Below are 18,353 nucleotides of genomic sequence, written 5' to 3'. Positions count from 1 at the left end.
AACTGGGTAGCCTGTATTTTTCTTACAGATGAGGGCCAATGACCTTTATGACACAGATGACTATTCAGAGGCCTGGAAGTTGGGACCAGACCCTGGCTGGGGCTCCTGTCCTTCCCACCAGCTCTCTCTGCCCATGGGCCAGGTCACAGCCAGGCTGGGCTGAACCCAGCTCTGAGGGAAAGGCCCAGCCTCCTTGATGATGGTGAGAAGGCTGGTGTGGGTCTAGGGGACCCAGGGTGCCCATGCAGCTCATGATCAGGGTCCATGAAGCTGGAGAATGCAGGGCTGGGAGGAGGAGCTGTCAGGATCTGCTCTGAGGGCACCTTTTTCTACATCTGAATCAGGTAGTGCTACACTGGCTTAAATGGCTGGAAGGAGACCCGGGATATGAGAAGGATGATGTAGCAACACCAGCCCGGACCTCTGGGGTGGGAGGAAGAGATGAGGCAGGGGGCACGATGCTCACCTGGCCGAGGGCCCTACCTGATCCCTCGGCAGTGGGGACTTCTCCTCCCGTTACCACATCAGGGCAGGGTGGGCATCACGGCGGCCAATGCTCTCCATCAACACCCGGCTCTGCTCAGAAAGTTCTAGTACTGGGCAGGGCGGGTGGAGAGGGGTGTGTGGAAGCTCTGAGGCACACTCCTCCTCCCATTTCTCCACAGACTGGCACTTTTTTTGTGGTAAACCCAGTGAGATGGGAGATGGCTGATAAGAGGAAAGGACCCTGCCTGGTCAGATTGCCAAGTTCCCAGACTCTATAAAGCAGGCTGTGGAGGGAGGCTGGGCAGCTGCCCACCATGACCTCCTGGGCTGTCCTGCTCATCGCCTCGGTGCTCCTGGTCGCCCCAGGTGAGGATGTTCCCTCAGGGTAGATCCCGACAGCTGCTTCTCCTCCCAGCCCTGCTTTCTCGGGCTTTGTGGACCCAAGGTCACCTCAGGTCCCACAGCCTTCTCACCATCACCACAGAGGCTGGGCCTTACCCTCAGAGCCAGGTTTAGCCCGGCCTGGCAGTGACCTGGCCAATGGGGAGAGAGAGCCAGTGGGAAAGAAGGGAGCCCCAGCCAGGGGTCTGGTCCCAACTTTCCTGCTCAGGCTATGGGGCCCATGGGGCTCCCTTTCTCTTCCTGGGCCGCTGGCTCTTCGTCCGCGTCATGAAGATCTCTGACCCACCAGTGGGTCTGAGGTTTCTTCTGGCCCATAATGGCCAGGGGTTGACAGGGTATCTGAGTGAATGGGGACCTCTCACTGTTCTAGACTCCCTCCCTTGTCCCCACACCTCCTCTCTCCCAGTGCCCGGGCTCACTGTAAGTTCTAATGGCTTAGCTGAGCGTAAGGACCCTTCTGGAGGGGAGAGCTGGCTGGGCTGGGCCATCTGACATGAGGTGTTTTTTGTTTTTTTGTTTTTTGAGAAATGAGAAAAAGAAAAACAATCCCTTGAAAGAAGATGAGGGAAGTTTCCTTTTAGATGGGCCCCAAATCTCTGTGTGTGTGTGTGAGAGAGAGACACGCACAGAGAGACAGACAGACAAGACGGAGAAACAGAGAGACAGAGAGTGGTGTAATGGTGATGGCTGGGGGGCTTATCCTCTTTGCTCTTCAAGGAACTTGAGGGTGTGTGTTTCTCTTGACAGTGGGTCAGAGCAGCCCCAGGGCAGAGCAGGGCAGGAGGCCCCTGGGTCCCCTCACAAGGCCGCACCCCCGTCCTGGGCACCAGCTGCCTCCTGGGCTCTCCCCAGCCAGGAGCAGTGACTTCTCCTCTCCCTCTGTCTGTGGAGGGCTGCTGATGCTGTTTCTTCCCCAGGGCTGGCCTTTTCCGGTCTGACTCCTGAGTGTCACGACCAGGCGACGGCCCATCTGAGCGATGGAGACGAGTTGTGCCAGGGCCTGGCCCCGGAGGATCCCCAGGTACGCGGATGGCTTCCTGCTGCCCCCCTACCGTCCCTCTCCTTCCTCTCCTCCCTGGGCAGTGCCAGGGGCGAGGGTCTGGAGACCGAACTGGTCAGTGGGTGGGGAGGCATGGTGGGAGCTGAAGATGCTGGTTTTGTTCACACTGGTGCCTGACTGCGGGGTAGGGGCTACACTGGTGGCTGGGCCCTCCCCAAGAGCCTCCTCCTTGTCTGACGGTAGAACAGCAGAGGGGCAGATGCTGGGCTGGGGAGGGTGTTGTGGGTGTGGAGGCAGGTCGTGGGGTCTCTCAGCCCCTCTAAGACAGGCAGAGAGATGGGCAGGGGTCAGCCAGTCTGGCTCAGGTACTCATATGGACAGATAGGTCATGGGTCATCCTACTGGCTGGAAAGCTCCCAGGGGACCCTTCCTGGTGCCCTTCCAAGGTTGGGGTGTCTGAGAGACCACTCTGAGGGACTTCCTTTTCTAATAGGGTGACCTGGCGCTCCAAAGAGAGGAGCTGAACCCTTTCTGTGATCTTTGTCAGGAGATAATGCAGATGTTGGAGAACATGGTGGGAAATAAGCCCAGCAAGGTGAGACTGGAGGCTTGTGGAGCCTGGTGGGTGGAGAGGTGCCCCTGAGGGGGTGGGGAGGGTGGGGGATGGTGAGGAGGGCTGCCAGAATGGCTGGCAGTCTGTGGGCTCCTCAAGTGTGTGCCAATGGACTTTGGTTATTCCCTCGACTTGTGGCACTCTGGGAGTATGAAAGTGGGAGGAAGGGTGTGTGGTTTCCATCAGGTCCTCGAAGGGAACCTGTCCCCAGAGCAGGGAGGGACCTCCCATTCATGTCCAGGATATGGCTCTAGGAGGTTGGTTCCAGATCAAGCCTGAGTCAGGAAAGGCAAGTCCCAGGTTCTCCACATCTGAGCTGTATGGTTTGGCCAAGTCATAAACACTTTGTGAGCATCAGTTTTCTTACCTAGGCAATCCAAGTTGCCTAGGACTTTTTTTAAACAGACGATTTTATTAATGTATTTATTTGACTGTGCTGGGTCTTGGTTGCCTCTCAGACTTTCTCTCTAGTTGCTCTGAGTGGGGGCTACTCTGTCACTGGGGTGCTCAGGCTTCTCACTGTGGTGGCTCCTCCTGTGGCGGAGCGCTGGCTCTTGGCATGCGGCCTCAGTAGCTGAGACGCGTGGGCTCAGCAGTTGGGGTTCCCGGGCTCTAGAGCACAGGCTCAGTGGTTGTGGCGCACCAGCTTCCTTGCTCCCCAGCATGTGGGGTCTTCCTGGATCTCAGGTCCTCTCCTGCACTGGCAGGCGGATTCTTCACCATGAGCCACCAGGGAAATCCTGCCTAGGTCTTTTAAAGGAGCCGAAAAGTGGGATGTACTTAGCTCCAACTTAATCCTTAAGAAGTGGATGTATCATCACAAGAATCATAGTTTCACTCTCCCCCAGCCCCCCTTAGCTCCCTCGACCTGCTCAGCCCTCTGTCTTCATCCCGGGATCCTCAGATTTATCCTCTTCCACTGGGATGGCAGGATAAGATATTCCAAAATCAATGAACCAAGGCTTCAAGCTCAGATTCCCTCCTAACCCACTGCACCCCCCCCCCCCCCGCCCCCAACCCAGCACCAGTCAGGCCCTGGACCCAGAAGCTATGTAGGCAGATCCTTTAAAGTGGGTCTGGGCACCACTCTCCACCAGAAGACAGGGCCCAGTTATATAGGAGCTGAGAATCGGCAGGACCAATTGTCTTTTCCGGAACCCCTGCTGGTCAGGTTTGGGCCAGGACTCAGGGATGAGGAATAGGGGCTGAGACCTGTCTCTCCAGTCCCCGCTCGGGTGGCCACCAGGCACCAGCTCCCTGGCCACTGGTCCCATTGCCAGACCTAGCTGGGGACCAAAGCTGCCAGGGCCTGCAGAAAGGCAATGCCAGGTAGGGTTCACCTGAGGCCTGTTTCCTACCACGGCGCTGCTGCTCCAGAATGTCATCATCCGTGCCACCTCCAAGGTGTGCAGAAAGATGGGGCTGCTGAGAAGGCGTTGCAACAAGATCATGAAGAAGTTTCTCCATCGCATCTCTGCAGACATCACAGCTAGGAAGAAGCCTCAGGCCATCTGTGTGGACATCATGCTGTGCAAGCGCAAGGCAGGTACGTGCAGAGGGAACAGCAGGGAGTTATTTCCTGACAGCCTCCCCATGAATGTGCAATAGAGTTTAAAATCACAGGAAGGCACCTGTCAGAGAGAACTTCCTAAGCAGCTCACACCTGCCCCTCCCAGCTTTCTTGCCACATGGCACATGACTCCAACCACTCCCAACAGGAACTGTGTGGAGCAGATGGGTAGGTGGACTTTGGCTCCTACCAAAGTCCTTCCTCAAACATTTGAGAAAAACTCCTAACAGCCTGAGGCAACGCCCACCCCCCACCCCCCGTCCCCCGCCGCTCCCCACGCTCCCGCAAACAGTCCTAGAGTAAAATCAGGTCCCCATTTCTCCTCAGCTGTGTGACCTTGGGCAAGTAGCTTAACCTATTTGAGCTTGAGTTTTCTCACCTGTGAAAGGGGGATAATGACTCCTGTTTCTGAGGTTGGGGTGAGGACTGAATAAGACCATCATGTATGACAAGGTTGATGCCAAGGAAATGGCCTGAGACTAAGATACTGGAGACATCAGAGCCCTGATCAAACTCCAACCTCCCAGCCCAGCCCTGACCCCAGAATGGGAACCAAGGCCACATCCTTCTCCATGTCACAGGGGCCTAAGAGCTGGGGCTGGAGGAATCTCATGGGGTTGGGGGAGGGCTAGGGCTGCCCAGACCATGCCTGGAGATTTCAGGCAATTGGCTACAAGAGATGGGCCGGGGAAGGGATCCTCAGTTTAGGTCTGGCAGCTCATCCACTCTCACTGATGCTTTGCAGCCTGATGCTTGCAGATCGCCCGTTAGTATGAGGTCCCCACCATTTCCTGTGGCTTTTATCTTCAAAGCCCCACCACCCACACAGGCTCCTGAAGGGCTTCCAGGAGGGGACAGTGCATGTGTACCACAAGAACAGGTGGCTCTAAGTCCCCATCCCCTCTAGAGACCCCACACACCTGCCCATTGCTGTCTCTTCTCTCCACTCCAGGTCTCATCTGAGCCGCTGGGTCCCCCAACCCCACCCTGGGGAAGAAGCACAGAAACTCCAGCATCCTCCATCGGCTCCTTCCTTCCTGAATCCAGGAGTCTTCCCTCTAGTTTCTCTTATCTAACTCCTTCCACTGCCTTCCCCGCTCAGGAGAATAAAATATCAAGCAAGAATTTTTGCAGCTTCTTTTCCTTTGCTGGGTTTCAGAGAAGGGGCATGCTCATCTGACTCATGAGTTCATTCAATAAACATGCTGTATGTCCACCTGTGATTCTAGATGTTAGGGATTTAGCGGTGAACAAGACAACTTAGCAGCTCTCACACATATGGTCATGAAATACTTACTGTGCTGCATGTCACTCCAAGCACCTGGAGCACACCACAGATACACCCCCAGGAGCTCTCAGACCAGCTGGGGAAACCAGCCGGGTTAGGGTTTTGCTGTTGTTCAGTCGATCAGTTGTGTTCGATCTGACATCGCACGGACTGCAGCATGCCAGGCTTCCCTGTCCTTCACTATATTCTGGAGCTTGCTCAACTCATGTCCATTGAATCAGTGATGTCATCCAACCATCTCATCCTCTGTCATCCCCTTCTCCTCCTGCCCTCAGTCTTTCCCAGTATCAGGGTCTTTTCTAATAAGTTGGCTCTTTGCATCAGGTGGTCAAAGTATTAGAGCTTCAGCTTCAGCATCAGTCCTTCCAACGAAAATTCAGAGGTGATTTCCTTTCAGATTGACTGGTTGGATGTCCAAGGGATTCTCAAGAGTCTTCTCCAGCACCACTATTTGAAAGCATCAGTTCTTCAGTGCTCAGCCTTCTCTATGGTTCAACTCTCACATCTGTACATGAGTACTGGAAAAACCACAGCTTTAACTATACGGACCTTTGTCAGCAAAGTGATGTCTCTGCTTTTTAAGATGCTAAGTTGGTCATAGATTTTCTTTCAAGGAGCAAACATCTTTTAATTTCACGGTTGCAGTCACTGTCCTCAGTGATTTTGGAGCCCAAGAAAATAAAGTCTGTCACTGTTTCCATTTTTTTCTCATCTATTTGCCATGAAGTGATGAGACCAGATGCCATGGTCTTAATTTTTTTTTTTTTTTGGTATTTAATCTATCATGCTTTTATTCTCTCTCTTTTTTTTCTTTTTTTAGTTTTTTATTTTTTAAATTTTAAAATCTTTAATTCTTACATGCGTTCCCAAACATGAACCCCCCTCCCACCTCCCTCCCTCTTAATTTTTTGAATGTTACTTTTCAAGCCAGGTTTTTCACTCTTAGGGTTAGAGTTCTTCTGGATATTAGGAACTGAAACTTAGCCTTTCACTTCACAGAAGGCAGCCTTCTCCTCTTTTTTTTTGGCTGTGCCTTGAGTTTGGGTGAACTCCGGGAGTTGGTGATGGACAGGGAAGCCTAGGATGCTGCGGTTCATGGGGTCACAAAGAGTCAGACATGACTGAACGACTGAACTGAACTGAACTGAGGCTTGCAGGATTTTAGTTCCCCAACCAGGGTTCAAACCCTGCCCCCTGCAGTGGAAGCACAGAGTCCTAATCACTGGGCCTCCAGGGAATTCCCAAGCAGCCTTTTTTTTGCTGTTTTGGGGGAGTGTATTATTTAGGGCACTTTTGCCCTCCAGCAACTGAAGTTTTAGCTCATTCTGGCTTAAATAAAAAAAGGTAATTTAATAGCACCAATACTTAACCAGTCCACAGAGCTTCAGGCACAGAATGATCCAGAAATCTGTGGTGTCACCAGAGCTTCGTTCCTGTGGTCCTACAATTTTCTTTTTTCTTCCCGCCTCTGTATACTAAAATTGACCTCAGGCCAGCTTCCTTCTTGGCAGCAGGAATGGCTGCATTAGATAAAAACTTGTCATTTTTCCAGTGTGTCAACAGGAGACAGAGAGTTCTTTAGTAGCCTCTCTTTTAGTAGCTCCCTTGGAAGGGAAAAGAAACTTCTTTCCCAGAAATCCCATCAGACGTCTCCCCGTTTTTATCCACAAAGGGGTCAGCTGCCCATCTTGAACCAACCAGTGTGTCCAGGGGCATGGCATACAATGGTTAGCATAAGCCGAGTCAGGGTACATCCCTGTGGCTGAGATGGAGTCCAGCCCACCCGAATCATTTGGTTGAGAATGGACATGAAAATTTGGGAAGAGATTGAGGCTCAAAGAGGGGAAAATAAAGAGTTCAATCAGAAAAATAGTTCAAATGATGAAATCTGGGGCAATTTGAGTATCAAAAAAGACAATGACAATAATAGATTATAACCCACTGAATAAGTTAGAATCCATGAAAGTGAAAGTCTCTTAGTCATGTCTGACTCTTTGTGACCCCATGGACTGTAGCCTGCCAATCTGCTATGTTCGTCTAGGCAAGAATACTGAAGTGGGTAGCTGTTTCCTTCCCCAGGGGATCTTCCCAACCCAGGGATCGAACCCAGGTCTCTTGCATTATGGGCCAATTCTTTACCAGCTGAACCCAAGAATACTGGTGTGGGTAGCCTATCCCTTCTCCAGGGGATCTTCCTGACCCAGGACTCAAACGGGAGTCTCCTGCATTGCAGGAGGATCCTTTACCAGCTGAGCTCCCAGGGAAGCCCAATGAAGTCATAGAAATAATAAATTAATAAGCAAGGGAAAATGGAAAGTGTTACCCTATAGTAGAATGCCAATGAATAAATGTAGACATAGTTATAAAGTCTATCTCACAAAATATTTATTAATTAGACTTTTTTTTTTTGGCCGCACCATGCAGCTTGAGGGATCTCAGTTCCTGAACGAGAGATAGAACCCCCGCCCTCAGCAATGAAAGAATGGAGTCCATTGGAATTAATTAATTAATTAATTAATTTCTGGGTTTTCCTTGGCAGTCCAGTGGTTAAGACTCAGCACTTTCACTCCAGTGGGCATGAGTTCGATTCCTGGTCAGGGAAATAGGATCCTGCAAACCTTGAGCATGGCCAAGGAAAGAAAGCAACTTCCATTATTAGTTACCTTGACAGCAGAGAAGCTTAGGAGACAGGGGATGCTACTAATGGACAAGTCAACATCATGGGGTTCATGATGCAATGCAATGAGAAGAATGTACAACTCATTTCTGACAATAAGCCTAAATCATCGGGAAAGATCAGACAAGCTCAAACTGGTATTTTACATAGTAGCTGCCCTATACTTTTCAAAAATGCCAAGATCAAGAAAGACAAGGAAAGACTGAAGAACTGCTTCAGATCAAAGGAAACTAAGAAATACATTGATCTAATTGCAATACACGATCTGTTCGGGATCCAGACCTATAAAAGACACTGTTGGGGACAAGCTACGAAATGTGACTGGAATCTCTGATGCTAATATTGTGTTAATGTTAGTTTTCTGATTTTGATGGTTGTACTGTTATGTATGAGATTGTCCTTGTAAGGAAATACACACTGAAGTATCAAGAGGGGATGTAAGGCACCATTTTCTACAATTTACTGTCAAATGATTTAGAAGCAATTGTGATATGTTCACATAGAAAAGGGGCTTCCTTTGTGGCTCAGTGGTAAAGAACTTCCCTGCCAATGCAGGAAATGTGGGTTCAGTCCCTGGGTTGGGAAAATCCACTAGAGAAGGAAATGGCAACCCACTCCAGCGTTCTTGCCTGCAAAATCCTATGGACAGAGGAACCAGGAGGGCTACAGTCCATGAGGTTGCAAAAGAGTCAGACACCACTTAGCGACGGAACAACAACAACAGCATACAGAAAGACACATACCACATACCTATGGCAAAATGCGAACAGTGGGAATACGGTTAAGGTTAACAGAAACTCTTTGTACTAGTCTTGCAACTTTTCTGTAAATTTGAAATTATTTAAAGGTGAAAAATAAATGACTTGTAGTCATTTGGCCTTAGCATAGATGCATAGGTGCATAGATGCATAAATGCATAGATGGTGTTAAGGGTGTCATCAAAAAGACCTGACTCCAGTTTGACCTGTGGGCTGGACCCAGGCGTTTGGAGGCTGTTCATAGTAGGGATAATCCTTTTCTTCTCTGTAGGGTCAGTCATAATGTCCCTTCTTCTATTTCTGATTCTAATAATTTGAGTATTTTCTCTTTTTATCTTTGGTCTATTTCTGTAAGTTCATTTGTACCACATTTTATTTTCATTATTTCTTGCTTATTTATTTTTGGTTGTGCTGGGTCTTCATTGCTGCACATGAGCTTTTTCTGGTTGCAGAGAGTGTGGACTACTCTCTAGTAGAAATGCATGGGCTTCTCATTGCAGGGGCTTCTCTTGCTGCCGAGCACAGGCCCTAGAGCATAGGCTCAGTAGTTGTGGCAGATGGGCTTAGCTGCCCTGCAGCATGCGAAATCTTCTAGGACTTGGGATTGAGCCCATGTCCCCTGCATTGGCAGGTGGATTCTGCCAATTTGTAGCATATTTTATTCTTTTATTTTTTTTCAAGAGGATACTAAATGTTTTACTGATTACGCATGATACAAGGTTGATACACCAGCTTCATTCCCATCTATAACTTTATCTGATATCATAATTCAATTTATATCTATTGCATAGGATGTGCCAATGATCATTAACAACCAAAAAACTCCATGACTTTGAGTGGGTGAACCTTTTAATGGTGAACTCATTTCACAACACAGTAACTGTCTGTTCAACTACATCGAGGTTCTAAAGACAACAACTTCTCCACCAAAGCAGGTTGTAAATAAATTTTGAATTAAACCTGGGATCACCCTGAAGGAATTCTAACTTCACACTGTTGGCACTTTACATGGCACATTAAAAAAAAGAGACACATTTATTCAGCGTCACGATCAGACTATTACATTTAGTAATTAACAGCATGGATGCAAAAAAAAAAAAAAGAAATCCACATTAAAATCCTTTTTTGGCATACTTTACACTTTCCACAGAACAGAAACTAAGTTAACCTGTTATACAGGTAGTCAAAGCTACGGTTTTTCCAGTAGTCACATATGGATATGAAAGTTGGACCGTAAAGAAAGCTGAGTGCTAAAGAATTGATGCTTTGAACTGTGGTGTTGGAGAAGACTCTTGAGAGTCCCTTGAACCGTAAGGCAATCAAACCAGTCAATCGTAAAGGAAATCAGTCCTGAATATTCATTAGAAGGACTGATTCTGAAGTTGAAGCTAAAACACTTTGGCCACCTAATGCGAAGAACTGATTTATTGGAAAAGACCCTGATACTGGGAAAGATTGAAGGTAGAAGAAGGGGATGACGGAGGATGAGATGGCTGGATGGCATCACTGACACGATGGATATTGAGTTTGAGCAAGCTCCGGGAGTTGGTGATGGACAGAGAAGCCTGACATGCTGCAGTCCATGGGGTCACAAAGAGTTGGACACAACTGAGTGAACTGAGCTGAACAGAACAATTAGCCAAAGGGCTTCCCAGGTGGCGCTAGTGGTAAAGAACCTGTCTGCCAACAGACATGGGTTTGATCAAGGAGAAGGCCACAGCAACCTGCTCCAGTATTCTTGCCTGGAGAACCCCATGGACAGAGGAGCCTGGTGGGCTACAGTGCGTAGGGTTGCACTGAATTGGACACAACTGAGGCAACTTAGCACGCACACATGATTAGTCACAGTATGGTTCTTGAGTTTTTTGCCCATACAGATGAGTATTGTCTAAAACATGTCTTCTTTGTAGCAGGGAGGCCCTGCCACCACTGTCCTTGGCTGAGTTCACAAATTTGTTGTAACCTGCAGCTTCCCTGTCACTTCTCTGGCTCTCCTCTCTGGCTAAGCTTTGTTTCCTGGCAATAGCTAAAACCTTCTGCCCTTGCTATAGCTACTGCTGCTGCTGGAACCTCCATAGCCACCTTGCTTTTGTGGTTTGTCAAAGTATTGGCCTCCACCACCATAGGGGCTAGAACTTCTGCTTCCAAAATTTCCTTCTTTCATGAGTCCAAAATTTGAAGATTGATTGTCGTAATTGCCAAAATCACTGTAGCTTCTGTCACCTCCAAATTGCTTCCATCATCACCAAATTCATTCTAGCCATCCCCTCTGCCACCATATCTACCACCATCACGGCTGCCACCAAAGCCACCTCGACCACTCCATGACCAACATTGTCATTCCCTCCAAAACCACCTCCACAGCCATCACCAAAGTTTCCAGATCCACTTCGACCTCTTTGGCTGGATGAAGCACTAGCGATCTCTGGCTTAGACAGGGCTTTCCTTACTTTGCAGTTGTGGCCGTTTACAGTGTGGCATTTCTGAAAGCCAGTCTTATCTATGGAGTCGTGGTCATCAAAGGTTATGAACGCAAAGCCTCTCTTCTGCCACTGCCTTGGTCAGTCATGATTTTAATCACTTCAGTTTTCCTATACTATTCAAAATAATCTCTCAGGTGATGCTCTTCGGTGTTTCCTTTAATGCCACCAACAAAAATCTTTTTCACAGTTACATGGGCACCAGGTCTTTGAGAATGTTCTCTTGAGATGGCCCTCTTTGGTTCCACGAATCTTCCATCCGTCTTGTGTGGCCTTGCCCTCCCGGCTGCATTAACCTCCTCCACATGAAGCATGTGACAGACCCAGGGCCTCTGGAGGGTGTGGTGTTCAGATCCTTCACCACCACACAGTCTGTGAGTGTTCCTCTTTGCTCAGAATGGCTCCTCAAACTGTCGTTTGTTGTTTCAAAGCTCAACCCTCCAATGAAGAGCTTCTGCAGCTCTTCTGGCTCTTTGGAGGACTGACTTAGACTTTGACTCTGACTTAGATGGCAGTGGAGAGGGGAACCTTCAAAGATGAGTACTCATGGGCAGAAAGTTGTATCATATTTTGAATTACACATATAGGTGGCATCATATTATATTTGTCTTTCTCTGTTTGACTTACTACATTTAGTATGATAATCTCTAAGTCCATCCATGTTGCCACAAATGGCATTACTTTATTATTTTTTATGGCTGAGTAATATTCCATCGTGTGTGTGTGTGTGTGTGTGTGTGTGTGTGTATCACATCTACTTTATCTATTCATTTGTTAGCGGACATTTAGGTTGTTTCCATGCCTTGGCTATTGTAAACAGTGTTCTATGAACATTAGGGTGCATGTTATATTTTGAATTAGAGTTTTTGTCTTTTCTGGATATATATACTCAGAAGTGGGGTCACTGGATTATATGGTAACTCTATTTTTAGTTTCTTAAGGAACATCCATAATGTTCTCCATAGTGGCTATACCAGTTTACATTCCAGCCAACAGTATAGAAGGGTTCCCTTTTTTTATACACTCTCCAGGAGAAGGCAATGGCAACCCACTCCAGTACTCTTGCCTGGCAAATCCCATGGATGGAGGAGCCTGGTAGGCTGCAGTCCATGGGGTCACTAGGAGTCGGACACAACTGAGCGACTTCATTTTCACTTTTCACTTTCATGCATTGGAGAAGGAAATGACAACCCACTCCCGTGTTCTTGCCTGGAGAGTCTCAGGGACTGGGGAGCCTGGCGGGCTGCCGTCTATGGGGTCGCACAGAGTCGGACACGACTGAAGTGACTTAGCAGCAGCAGCAGCAGCAGCAGCAGCAGCAGCATTTATTACTTGTAGATTTTTTGATGATGGCCATTCTGACCAGCAAGGAGAGGTAAGAAAGCCTTCTTAAGTGAACAATGCAAAGAAATAGAGGGAAACAATAGAATGGGAAAGATTAGAGATCTCTTCAAGAAAACTAGAGATACCAAGGGAATCTTGCAAGGATGGGCATAATAAAGAACAGAATTGGTAATGACCTAACAGAAGCAGAAGAGATTAAGAAGAGATGGCAAGAATACACAGAAGAACTCTACAAAAAAGGTTTTAGTGGCCTGGATAAGCACAATGTTGTGGTCATTCACCTAGAGCCAGAAATCATGGTGTGTGAAGCCAAGTGGGCCTTAGGAAACATTACTATGAACAAAGTTAGTGCAGGTGATGGAATTACAGCTGAGCTATTTCAAATCCTAAAAGATGATGCTGTTAAAGTGCTACACTCAATATACCACCAAATTTGGAAAAAGGAGTGGCCACAGGACTGGAAATGGTCAGTTTTCATTCCAATCCCAAAGAAGGACAATGCCAAAAAATGTTCAAACCACTGTACAGCTAGAAGGTAATATTAAAAATCCTTTAAGCTAGGCTTCAGCAGTATGTGAACCGAGAACTTCCAGATGTACAAGCTGAATTTAGAAAAGGCAGAGATCAAACTGCCAACATTCACTGGATCATAGAAAAAGTAAGGGAATTCCTGAAAAACATCTACTTCTGCTTCCTTTACTATGAGAAAGCATTTGACTGCGTGACCACAACAAACTTTAGAAAACTTTTAAAGAGATGGGAATAGCAGACCATCTGTCTGTCTCCTGAGAAACCTGTATGCAGGTCAAGAAGCAACAGTTAAGACATGGAACTGTTCCTTTAGGATTGACTGGTTTGATCTCCTTGCTGTCCAAGGGACTCTCAAGAGTCTTCCCCAGCACCACAATATGAACGTGTCAATTCCTTGGCTCTCAATCATTTTCATGGTCCAACAGTCATATCATACATGACTACTGGAAAAGCCATAACTTTGACTATATGGACTGTCTGGTTAGGAATCAGACATGGAACAACAGACTGGTTCAAAATTGGGAAAGGAATACGTCAAAGTTGTATATTGTCACTTGGCTTGTTTAACTTCTATGAAGAGTCCATTTTGGGAAATTCTGGGCTGGATGAATCATAAGTTGGAATCAAGATTGCCAGGAGAAATATCAACAACCTCAGATATGGAGATGATACAACTCAAATGGCCGAAAGTTAAGAGGAACTAAAGTACCTCTTGATGAGGGTGAAAGAGGAAAGTGAAAAAGCTGGCTTAAAACTCAACATTCAAAAAACTAAGATCATGGCATCCGGTCTTATCACTTCATGGCAAATAGAAGGAGAAAAAGTGGAAGCAATTACAGCTTTTCTTTTCCTGGACTCCAAAATCACTGTGGATGGTGACTATAGCCATGAAATTAAAAGATGCTTGCTCCTTGGAAGGGCTTCCCTTGCAAGTCGATAAAGAGTCTGTCTGCAATGTAGGGGACTCGTGTTTGATCCCTGGATTGGAAAGATCCCCTGGAGGAGGAAATGGAAACCCACTCCAGTATTCTTGCCTTGAGAATGCAATGGACAGAGGAGCCTGGCAGGCTACAGTCCATGGGGTTTCACGAGTTGGACACGACTTAGCAACTAAACCACTACCACCTTGGAAGGAAAGCTATGACAAACCTAAACAGCATATTGGAGAAGGCAATGGCACCCTACTCTAGTACTCTTGCGTGGAAAATCCCATGGATGGAGGAGACTGGTGGGCTGCAGTCCGTGGGGTCGTTAAGAGTCGGACACGACTGAGAGACTTCACTTTCACTTTTCACTTTCATGCATTGGAGAAGGAAATGGCAACCTACTCCAGTGTTCTTGCCTGGAGAATCCCAGGGGCGAGGGAGCCTGGTGGGCTGCCATCTATGGGGTTGCACAGAGTCGGACACAATTGAAGTGACTTAGCAGCAGCAGCAGCAAACAGCATATTAAAAAGCAGAGAGACTACTTTGCTGATGGTCCATATAGTCAAAGCTATGGCTTTTCCAGTAGTCATGTATGATACGACTGTTGGACCATAAAAATGATTGAGAGCCAAGGAATTGACGCTTTCATATGTGGCGCTGGAGAAGAGTCTTGAGAGTCCTTTGGACAGCAAGAAGATCAAACCAGTCAATTCTAAAGGAAATCAGCTCTGAATATTCATTGTAAGGACTGACACTGAAGCTGAAACCCCAATACTTTGGCCTCCTGACGTGAAGAGCCTATTTCTTGGAAAAGACCCTGATGATGGGAAAGATTCAGGGCAGGAGGTAGAGGGGATGACAGGATAAGATGGTTGGATAGCGTCACGGACTGAATGGACATTAATTTGAGCAAACTCTGGGAGACAGTGAGGGACAGGGAAGCCTTGCATGCTTCAGTTCATGGGGTGGCAAACAGCCAGACACGACTTAGCAACTGAACATCAGCAATAAATTCTGACCAGTGTGAGGCAATTCCTCACCGTAGTTTTGAGTTGCATTTCTCTAATAATTAGTGATGTTGAGCAAGTTTCCTTGTGCCTGTTAGCCATCTGTGTGACTTCCTTGGGAAAATGTCTATTTAGGTCCTATGCTCACTTTTTGATTCAGTTGTTTTCGTTTTTCTTTCTTTTTTTTTTTTTTACTGAGCTGTATCATCTGTTTCTATATCTTAGAAATTAAGCTCTTCTTGTTTGCATCATTTACAAATATTTTCTCCCACTCCATAGGTTGTCTTTTCATTTTGCTTATGGTTTCTTTTGCTCTGCAATCAATTTTAAGTTTAATTAAGTCCCATTTGTTTATTTTTGCTTTTGTTTCCATTACTCTAGGAGATGGATCCAAAAAAAATGAGGGCTGTAATTTTTTATCCTATCTTTTTATTTAAAATTTTACAATGCTGTGTTGGTTTCTGCCTTACAACAATGCAAATCAGCCATAAGTATAATACATACCCTTCTTCCCTAGGCTCCCTTCCCTCCCCCCATCCCATCCCGCCTGGTCATCACAGGGTGACAGACTGGGCTTTCTGTGCTAGACAGCAACACCTGATAGTATATACATGCTGATGCTACTTTCTCCATTCTCCCCACCCTCTCCCGCCAGCTCTGTGTTCACAAATCCACTATCTACGTCTGCATCTCCATTCTTTCCCTGCAAATAGGTTCATCAATATCATTTTTCTAGATTCCATATATATGTGTCAATATACTGTATTTGTTTTTCTCTTTGTGACTTACTTCATTCTGTATTACAGGCTCTAGGTTCACCCACCTCACTAGAACTGACTCAAATTTGTTCTTTTTTATGGCTGAGTAACATTCCATTGTATGGATGTACTGCTGCTGCTGCTGCCAAGTCACTTCAGTCGTGTCTGACTCTGTGCGACCCCATAGATGGCAGCCCACCAGGCTCCCCCCGTCCCTGGGATTCTCCAGGCAAGAACACTGGAGTGGGTTGCCATTTCCTTCTCCAATGCACGAAAGTGAAAAGTGAAAGTGACGTTGCTCAGTCGTGTCTGACTCTGTGAGACCCCATGGACTGCAGCCCACCAGGCTCCTCCCTCCGTCCATGGGATTTTCCAGGCAAGAGCACTGGAGTGGGGTGCCGTTGCTGGAGTGGGGTGCCGTTGCTGGAGTGGGATGCCGCTGCCTTCTCCATGGATGTACTGCATCTCCTTTGTCCATTCATCTGTTGTGGGCGTCTAGGTTGCTTCCATGTCCTAGCTATTGCAAACAGTACTGCTATGAACATTGGAATATATGTATTTTTTTCAATTATGGTTTTCTCAGAGCATAAGCCCAGTAGTGGGGTTCCTGGGTCATGTGGTAGATTTATTGCTAGTTTTTTAAGGGTACTGCTGCAATTATTGTCAAAGAGTATTCGGCCTACATTTTCCTCTAGGAATTTTGTAGTATCTGATTTTACATTTAGGTTTTTAGTTCATTTGAGTTTATTTTTGTGTATGTGACAGAATGAGAATGTTCTATTTTATTCTTTTTCATGTAGCTGTCCAGTTTTCCCAGCACCTCTTGTTGAAGAGACTGTCTTCTCCATTGTATATTCTTGCCTACTTTGTTGTAGATTAATTGGCCATAAATGTGTGAATTCTCTATTCTTGATGTAATCAATTTCTATACAATATTTATTTTTTCTAAAGTCTGTGAAAGTGAAAGTTGCTCAGTCGTGTCCGACTCTTTGCAACCCCATGGACTATATATAGTCCGTGGAATTCTCCAGGCCAGAATACTGGTACTAGGTAGCCTTGCCCCTCTCCAGGGGATCTTCCCAACCTAGGGATCGAACCCAGGTCTCCCGCATTGCAGGTGGATTCTTTACCAGCTGAGCCATAAGGGAATCTCCTGTTTGTTTATTTATTTATTTTTGGCTGCCCTGGGTCTTCATTGTGGTATGTAGGGTTTCTCTAGCTGCAGCACACAGGCTTGGCATTTGGGATCTAAGTTTCCTGAGCAGCGATCGAATCCAGGCCCTGGTAGTGAAAGCACCTAACCACAGGACCACCAGGGAATTCCCTGTTCTTTCCTATTTCTTTATGTCTTTTAATGTTTTGTTGTTGTTGGAAACTGGGTATCTTAGATAACATGCAAATATTGTATATTATTATAGCAAATATGGCTACTGTTCATACTGTTCACCCTCCCCTCCCCAGGTATGTTATTGTCTTTTAGAGATGAATTGCTTGCTGTTTAGTGACTGGATAATTTTAGTGAGGTACCTCCACCCCGATAGTGCGAAGCCTCAGACGTTGCACCTCAAGGGGTGCAACCTTGAGCATGCCCACAGCTATCCTGTGATGACAGAGGTCTGGGCAGAGTTCTCTTTGTTTCTTTCTCTCAAAACATCTCTTGTGAATCCCCACAAACTCCTGGCTGACTGCTCTATTGTTTTCAACAATGCTCCAGGGGATAAACTGCTTTACAGTGAAGTGTAACCAAACCCAAATCCTTTATATGGATAGTACCAGAGGTCAATGTTGGAGACTTTTCTCAGATCAAAGGAAGCCTCTTCACAGCTTTTTCTGTGTTTTCTCTCCAGCAAATTAGCCACTTAGAGTTTAGCTTCATGTCTCCAAGGAAGCTATCATTCTCCTTCCAAATGTCTTTTACCACAACTTCTACTGTTTTTTAAGAGGACTTGGAAGCTTAAATCTCTCCACACTCTGTTCCAAATGAAGTCAGTTTTTCTTCCTTTTTAAAAAATTTAAGTTTTGATTGAAAGTAATTGCTTTACAATATTGTATTGGTTTCTGCCATACATCAACATGAATCAGCCATAGGTATACATCTATCCCCTCCCTCTTGAACCTCCCTCCCACCTCCCACTCCATCCCACCCCTCTGGGCTGTCACAGAGCATCAGTTTGAGCTCCCTGAGTCATATAGCAAATTACCACTGGCTATCTGTTTTACATATGGTGGTGTATATGTTTCCATGCTACTCTTTCCATTCGTATTTCCTCTCCTGTATTCACGAGTCTGTTGTCTATATCCGTGTTTCCATTGCTTCCTTGCAAATAGGTTCATTAGTACCATCTTTCTAGATTCCATATACATGCATTGATATTCGATATTTGTTTTCTATTTCTGATTTACTTCACTCTGTATAATAGACTCTAGGTTCATTCACCTCATTAGAACTTTTTCATAGCTCTATTATTCAGCATTCCTTTTTTATGGCTGAGTAATAGTCCATTGTGTACATG

General features: G+C 46.5%; 1 protein-coding gene and 1 pseudogene across 2 annotated transcripts; one reads left to right on the top strand and one right to left on the bottom strand.

The window, feature by feature from the left end:
• On the top strand, positions 738–5,287 carry LOC102191806 (antimicrobial peptide NK-lysin-like). 2 transcript variants are annotated; one of them, XM_005686713.2, is made up of 5 exons: positions 738–852; positions 1,806–1,909; positions 2,382–2,483; positions 3,879–4,047; positions 5,024–5,287. In XM_005686713.2, the coding sequence occupies exons 1-5, from the start codon at positions 801–803 to the stop codon at positions 5,032–5,034; spliced, it is 438 nt and encodes a 145-aa protein (XP_005686770.1). In that variant the 5' UTR covers positions 738–800; the 3' UTR covers positions 5,035–5,287. The 2 variants fall into 2 exon arrangements, with proteins under 2 accessions (XP_005686770.1, XP_005686771.1); XM_005686714.3 differs by having other exon boundaries at positions 778–852; positions 2,436–2,483; positions 5,024–5,186.
• LOC106502614 lies at positions 10,821–17,427 on the bottom strand (annotated as a pseudogene).

The sequence above is a fragment of the Capra hircus genome, chromosome 11 (genome assembly GCF_001704415.2).
Source record: "Capra hircus breed San Clemente chromosome 11, ASM170441v1, whole genome shotgun sequence".
NCBI classification, from domain to species: domain Eukaryota; kingdom Metazoa; phylum Chordata; class Mammalia; order Artiodactyla; family Bovidae; genus Capra; species Capra hircus.
The sequence above is the reverse complement of the archived record's forward strand: the minus strand, read 5'-3'. Positions and strand labels throughout refer to the sequence as shown.

Bases quoted from the DNA above. Each gene is read 5' to 3' on its own strand.
- LOC102191806 (XM_005686713.2), top strand. From the start codon at position 801: ATGACCTCCTGGGCTGTCCTGCTCATCGCCTCGGTGCTCCTGGTCGCC. The intron at 853-1,805 runs GTGAGGATGTTC...TTTCTTCCCCAG, and splicing joins GGTGCTCCTGGTCGCCCCAG to GGCTGGCCTTTTCCGGTCTG. The intron at 1,910-2,381 runs GTACGCGGATGG...CTTTTCTAATAG, and splicing joins TGGCCCCGGAGGATCCCCAG to GGTGACCTGGCGCTCCAAAG.